General features: G+C 52.1%; 1 protein-coding gene across 1 annotated transcript in view; it reads left to right on the forward strand.

The window, feature by feature from the left end:
- Bcr (BCR activator of RhoGEF and GTPase) overlaps positions 1 to 4708 on the forward strand; it is a 132943-nt gene extending 128235 nt beyond the window's left edge. Inside the window, exons 20-23 of the mRNA XM_048343524.1 lie at positions 335 to 469; positions 1323 to 1428; positions 1850 to 2012; positions 2361 to 4708. Coding sequence (XP_048199481.1) covers positions 335 to 469; positions 1323 to 1428; positions 1850 to 2012; positions 2361 to 2450 — 494 coding nt within the window. The 3' untranslated portion in view covers positions 2451 to 4708. The remainder of the gene's footprint in view (positions 1 to 334; positions 470 to 1322; positions 1429 to 1849; positions 2013 to 2360) is intronic.
- The last annotated feature ends 2133 nt before the right edge of the window (positions 4709 to 6841 follow it).

Consider the following 6841-nt stretch of genomic DNA (forward strand, 5'->3'; position numbering starts at 1 on the left):
AAAGGAAAACACTCATTTCAACACTAAAATGGCTCAGATGATCCCAGTGCCTTCCTGCCCAGGTGTCATGTCCTACACTAGCCTCATCATTGTCCCCTGGCCAGGTACTTCTGGCTCTATCCCAGGGCTGCTGCTTGCTGAGCAGAGGAGAGGTGTGGGGATGAGCTCACCTTCCTAGTCCTGCCCAGACTTAGATCCGTGGGTGTTTGGGAACAGGAAGCTGAGCTACTCAAAGGGGAGTGACCTATCAGCGGTCAGCATGGTGAGACCTCACAGCCCAGCAGAAGCCTCAGCTCAGGTCCACACGCAGACTCTGTCCCCATGTTCTTTCTAGATAACAAGGACGTGTCGGTGATGATGAGTGAGATGGATGTGAATGCTATTGCTGGCACACTGAAGCTTTACTTCCGGGAGCTGCCAGAGCCCCTCTTCACTGATGAGTTCTACCCCAACTTTGCCGAGGGCATCGGTGAGCATTGGAAGCCTCAGCCTTGTGGAAGACATCTCCCCACTTCCTCTTCCTGTCCACTGCCACTCTCGAGAAGCAAAGCCAAAGCTGTGTCCCTTTACTGTGGTCCACATTGCAGCCCTCCTGTAGTGAGCTGCAGGGGGGGGGGGTGTGTGACACTTTGCCAGTCCTCAGCCCCCAAGGGCTGCCTGTTGTGTTCCCCCCCCCCCAACTCTGTGCTGCAGAGATGTACCCGTGTGTGAGGACTTGGAGACTGCAGCTCTCCTTCTTCCTTCCTGTAGATCAGGCAGAGGGACACTCCTTCCTCTAAGACCAGAGCCTAGCCCAGGCAAGCAGAAGTTCAAACCTAGCCTTGACCCTCAGTCAACCTGAAGGGCGCTGACTAAACTGAGGGCTAGCACATGAAGGGACTGCAACCTCTGCTTCCCCTCTGCCTTCGCCTTCCCCTTCCCCTTCCCCTTCCCCCAGGACAAGTTGGCCTATGGGGCCCTTTCAGCAGAAAGCCTGTCCACTGTGGCCTGTAGGTGTCACTCGTTCCATCCTTCATCTTGTTCCACTCTTCCTGCCTCTTGCCATCCTTCAGCTCCTCCTAGGAGCCCACACAGCAGAAGGCAGTCCCAAGCACAGCTCTGTTCCTAAGCAGCTCCTATTATGGTATCTCTGCTCTTGGTGCTGAGGGTGTTTTTGATCCCTTGGTAGGAGCCAGGGCTGTGCTGTGTGAGCAAGCAAGGGCAATGGTGGGCTTGGACTGCCCAGCACTTTCCCACACAGCCCTGGGAGCTCCATCCCTCCCCCCACCCCATCCCCAGCTGTGGTTGTAACCATGGACATTAGCCCTCCCTGCTTTCTGCAGCTCTTTCAGACCCTGTTGCGAAGGAGAGCTGCATGCTCAACCTACTGCTGTCCCTCCCAGAGGCCAACCTACTGACCTTCCTCTTCCTTCTGGATCACCTGAAAAGGTTAGCGCTGGCTTTTCTTTGGGGTGTAGGGCCCCCGGAACCCCATATGTCCATCAGTCGAACTTTCCCCCCCACTCATTGGCCCTTCCCCATCCCCCAGGGGCGACTGGAAACAGCTCTTCAGCTACAGCCAGCACTTCATCTGTACCTGCTCTTTCTCCCAGGCCATAGCCCAGAGTGGGCCCAGCTTGCCTAAGGCTGGCCTTGAGCACTCTGTCTTGGGCTCCTCAGACTGTGGGGTGGGGTGGCTTTCAGCACAACCAGAATTGTACTATGTTCTGGAGCCTGCACAAGGCAGGAAGGGATGATGCAACCAGCATATTCCCTGGGGGACCCTACAGGCATACTCATCTCCCTCAATGGGTGAGGCTCTGTTTCCAAGGGTATGTGAAATGACACACTCTGCTTTGGCTTTCTACAGGGTGGCTGAAAAGGAGACCGTGAACAAGATGTCTCTGCACAACCTTGCCACAGTCTTCGGCCCCACACTGCTACGGCCCTCAGAGAAGGAGAGCAAGCTCCCTGCCAACCCCAGCCAGCCCATCACCATGACTGACAGCTGGTCCCTGGAGGTCATGTCCCAGGTATGGGATAGTCCCGCTAGCCCGTGCTACCCTGTCCTGACATAGGTGGTCTCTATCTGCTCCCCCAGAGTCCACAGTACAGAGGCTGTAGCTGCTAGGAGCGGGGCAGGGGAGCGGGAGGGAGCTACTGTGTGTCCCTCCACTTTACAGGGCTTCGGATGCACCTGCTGGTCCCTCAGATGCATCCAGCCTGAGTCCTGAAGCAATCCCAAATTGTATGTTATTGGGGAACCCACCTCTTCTTAGTATGATGGGCTCCCACAGGATCCCACAGCCAGCTTACATTCCCACTTGCAGCCCTGAGTGCCCCCTCTGAGCTATTTGCCTCATTCTTCTCTGCCTGGACAGGTCCAAGTGTTGCTGTACTTCCTGCAACTGGAGGCCATCCCTGCCCCTGACAGCAAGAGACAGAGCATCCTGTTCTCCACTGAAGTCTAAAGGCCAAGCAGCATCTCCTAAAGAGGCCAGCTGAATGGCCCGGAAACCTGTGGCAAGACAGGCAATCTGCAAAGTGGGACCCAAGAGCGGGCCATCTACCAAGAGACAAGTACCCAAAGCAGGCCAAGTGGCCTCGGTAGCCCCCCAGCCCAGTGGATCTGCAAGCCCCGAGCTGGCCTTGGACTGTGGTTTTCCACGCCACCACCAGAGGGTGCCCCAAGCCAGCATGGCTTAGTGTGGAGGCCTGGCTGCAGGGAGAGAAGGTGAAGGGAGTGGTTTTTATGAACATAATTTATCAGAGTTTGAAAGATTTCTACTGGATCACTTGTCAAGATGCACCCTCTCTGGAGAGATGTGTGCCACCAGATTCCCTCACTATTGTGTCTTGAATAAAATGCTGCTGCTGCTGCTGCTGCTTCATACTGTCCCTGTGCAGGTGGGGCCATTCCAATTTCCCTGACTTAGAAATTCAACTGTATTTGTCAACAGGGTTTAAGAAGCTAAGTCAACACTCTATAGCATTGATTCACTGCTTGCAGAATTTCTGTGCAGAAATGGGTCGGCTTCCCCTTCTTTCCTGTTGTTTTATTTTGCTCTTTTTGTGTTCCTCAGAAGACAACTCAGTCTGCAGTGGGAAAGTATAGGGGGAGCAGACACCAGGGGGAAAGAGGCCCAGGCTGGCTCCTTCCTGGGGAAGTGACCACATCGACCCATTCTAACTGCCCACCTGGTCCTGGCTGTACTTCTTGGCTTATGAAGGTCTTGATTTCTCTGACCTTGCCCTTGCCCACTCCTTCCCTTACCTCCTCCTCCCTTCATCACTTCCTTTCCTTGCTCTCAGCTGAACAGACTCAGTTCACTTTTGTACAAATTTCTTCTCTGTGGTGGCAGTATGCTGACAGCTTGTTTTAAAACTTTGATCCGAAATAGCCTTTTGATACTTGAATATTTTTAAGTTTTATACATAGTTTCTAATTTTTTTCCTAACAGATTCAGATACCTAATAAGATAGGAGAATGTGCTGTGGACAGTCTGTGTCCTGGCAGCGTCCGTCTTCCCCTCGAGCTCCAGCTCTGCTTGTCATGGAAGTCAGGCCGGACATCTCTGTAGGACGTAACCCTTGGGGCATTTCAGAAAGCCAGGCACAGGGAAGAAGGGACCTCCACCACAGTGTGGATGGTGGATAGTCCTGGTCGCACACCCTGCTCTTAGGCTGGGACCAGGATCTCTGTGCCTCCCTGGCCAGCTTAGAGAAGAGAGGATGCCACCAAAAAATTTAAATCTGCACTTCACTCTTTTAAAAAAGAGGGAGTTGGGGACAGAAAGAAGAAACTGAGTACAGTTCCAGTGCTGGTTCTGCATAAGAAGGCAAGCCACTAACCAGAGGAGGGGAGCGGAGTGTGACTCAGGAGAATGAGGACACCAGTACCAGATGGGACATTTCCCATGGCCCTTTGGGGGGGGGGGTGGGCAGTGATGCACAGCTTCTGCCAAGCCTGAAGTACATGGCACATGGGAGGTCCTGACAGCCAGGGGTAGAAGGTAGAGAACAAACAGGGCCAGGACAAGTCTATCTGCACAGTGTGTAGTTGCTATCTTTTTTCCTTCTATAGCACAAGGCTGCCCTCTTGGATGATGAGAACAGAAACTGCTTGTGCACATTTCTGCACCAATTTCTACCCATCTCTGGCCCCTCAAGAGAAACACATTTTGCTTAGAAAAGCCAAACCCAGCCCTTAACTTCTCTTCCCTCTGGTGTCTCTTGATTTGCATCTATCGCCTTGAAACTGGAAGCAATATCTCAGCATCTGTGCCAATTCCCATTTCTTTACCCACCCTCCTCATTTTGCCTTTTATTTATATGGGATGTGTGTTCTTTCATGATGGAATGACCACTCTGTAGTTATAAAGTCCCCACTACCAGACCACTGTGGTGGTAATGATGATCACTTTAGAACTGAGGCTGCCTCCATTTTCCCATCTCATGCTTTGCCAGCCTGTGCGTGAGTTGACAAAGCTTCACAAGGCTGGGAAAATTGTGATTCTTCTGTAGTCAGGAGGTCTCAGCTCTGGGCGAAGGCCCTTGTGACCCCCCCCAAGGCCAGGCACAGCCAGCACAGCTTCCGGGCAGCAGCCTGGCCTGCCTTTGGTGGGTTGCTGGTCGCTTAGCAGCTGTGATCCTGTTTTTGAGGTCAGCTGTCTGTATACCCCCTGGGAAAAAGGACTGTGGACACTTTCATTAAAGTTACCTAAGATGACTCAAGTTTGTGGTGCTTTCTGGATTTAAGAGCAAAACAATGATCAACACCTCTAGAAGGAAAAAAAAAAAAAAAAGCCTCTAAGCTCCTGAACTGAGATGTGCAGCAGGTGGCAGGGGAGGTCTGGATGTCTGGGAGGTGTCAAGCCACCAGTAGGGGAGAAGGTTAACACTTGCCACTTCAGAGAAGCCAGGCCTGGTAGGTTCTGGGTGCCCACAAGCAGGCATTGGCCACACAACCCCAAGACATGGAGCAGTCCCCAAACATGAAGCAGTCTGGTTTGGGCAAGGACCATGGATTTGGCAGAAGGAGAAGTAAAGAAGCCATCTGGGAGATGCAGGTGGCAGAAAAGGAAATCTGCTAGTATTTCTTTTGTGTTAGGCCCTCCTGTGGGAGGGTTACACTAACAAGCCTCTGTTCTCACCTGTGCTGGTGGGAGCTCCTCAGCTTGGTGGTTTCTACCAAGCCCTGCCTTCCTGGTGCTTGAATAGGGGACACAGGCATTCTGAACCACCTCTAGCCTGGTCTCCAAAGCCTGCCCAGGCCAGGAGCCAGTGGCTCACACTTGAAATCCTAGCACTTCAGGAGGCTGAAATCTGAGGGTTGAAGTTCAAAGCCAGACAATTCTGTGAGATTCTTCAATTAACCAGTAAAAAGCCTGAAGCCAGGCACTAGTGGCTGCCTCCTGTAATCCTTAGCTACTCAAGAAGCTATGGTCTGGGCTAGGAATGTGGCTTAGTGGTAGAGTGCTTGCCTAGCATGCATGAAGCCCTGGGTTCAATTCCTCAGTACCACATAAACAGAAAAAGCAGGAAGTGGCGCTGTGGCTCAAGTGGTAGAGTGCTAGCCTTGAGCAAAAGAAGCTCAGAGACAGTGCTCAGGCCCTGAGTTCAAGCCCCGGAACTGGCAAAAAAGAAAAAAGAAAGAAAAGAAAAAGAAGCTAAGATCTGAGTATTACAGTTTGAAGCCAGCCTAGTAGGAAAGTCCTTGTGACAAGATCCTGGAATTAGAGCTGTGGCTCAAGGGATTGCCAACCTTAAGCAGAAAAGACAAGCAAGAACATGGGGCCTCAAGTTCAAACCCCAGTACCAGCTCCAGCACTCCTCCCTCCCCCCCCCAAAAAAAATAATTCTGCCTAGGTTATAAAAAAGCCACATGTGAAGTAGAAACAGGAGGAAGGGGAGTGCAGTAGGTTTGGGGATAATCAAGCCACGGCTACTCAGCCATCAGATTAGCCTCTGCTGTCAGGTCACCCTGAGGCTTCCCAGAGGAGCAAGGCTCACCTGACCAGAAGTGACGAAGTGGCAGAAAGGTGGGTGAGTTCAGTCTTTATGGACCCTTGGAGGTGGTTCTCATGGGGGGCTGTGTCTGGTGAGCCCTCTGGTGAAGGCTTGATACTTGGCTTCTACCTGCAGTGTGGTGTAGCTTGTCTCCAAACATTGCTTCCTGCAAACCAGATTCACCTTAACCATGGACAGTGGTTACAGTGGCAATCTCCACTGACCATGAGAGGTTGAGAGGGAGTCCTGAGGGAAGACGGGGCTCATGGCAGCAGCCCTGAACTCAGGGTGGCCTGAAGAACTCCTTGCTCTGTAATCTCAGAAGCCTCAGCAGCCTCCTCCCCCTGCATTAGAGTTGGCCCTGGGTGCTACCACCCCTGAACAGCAGGGTGCACAGTGAAATTCCGCCAACCTGATGGCTATTGACCCCACCTGGTGTCACTGTCACTTGGGTGTCCAGCCCTAAAAGGTTACCATTTGTGCCTTCTACCCTTATCTGCCTGGATCTATTTGGAAAAATCACACACACGCATACACAGCCTCTGATTTTTTTTTTCAAGCGAAAGCCAAAACTGACTCCCTACTACATTGCTGAGAGTTGGGGTTAGGGTTGCCCCAACCCAAGGTAAATGGCATCGGAGAATGGGTAAAACCACTGCTTCCCCAAATGTGAGGTCCCTAACATCTTTAAGAATCCTCAGAGGCCTCCGAGTCTACCCTCCTTAATAGCCAAGGGAAATAGGCGGACAAGGCACTTCCCACTCCACTAGGCATCCCGAAACTGGTCTGTAAGCAGAGGCTAGGGGCTCTCATGACATTCTATCTCCAAGCTCACTATCTTTCTGCTGAAGGA

The sequence above is a fragment of the Perognathus longimembris genome, chromosome 3 (assembly GCF_023159225.1).
Source record: "Perognathus longimembris pacificus isolate PPM17 chromosome 3, ASM2315922v1, whole genome shotgun sequence".
NCBI classification, from domain to species: domain Eukaryota; kingdom Metazoa; phylum Chordata; class Mammalia; order Rodentia; family Heteromyidae; genus Perognathus; species Perognathus longimembris.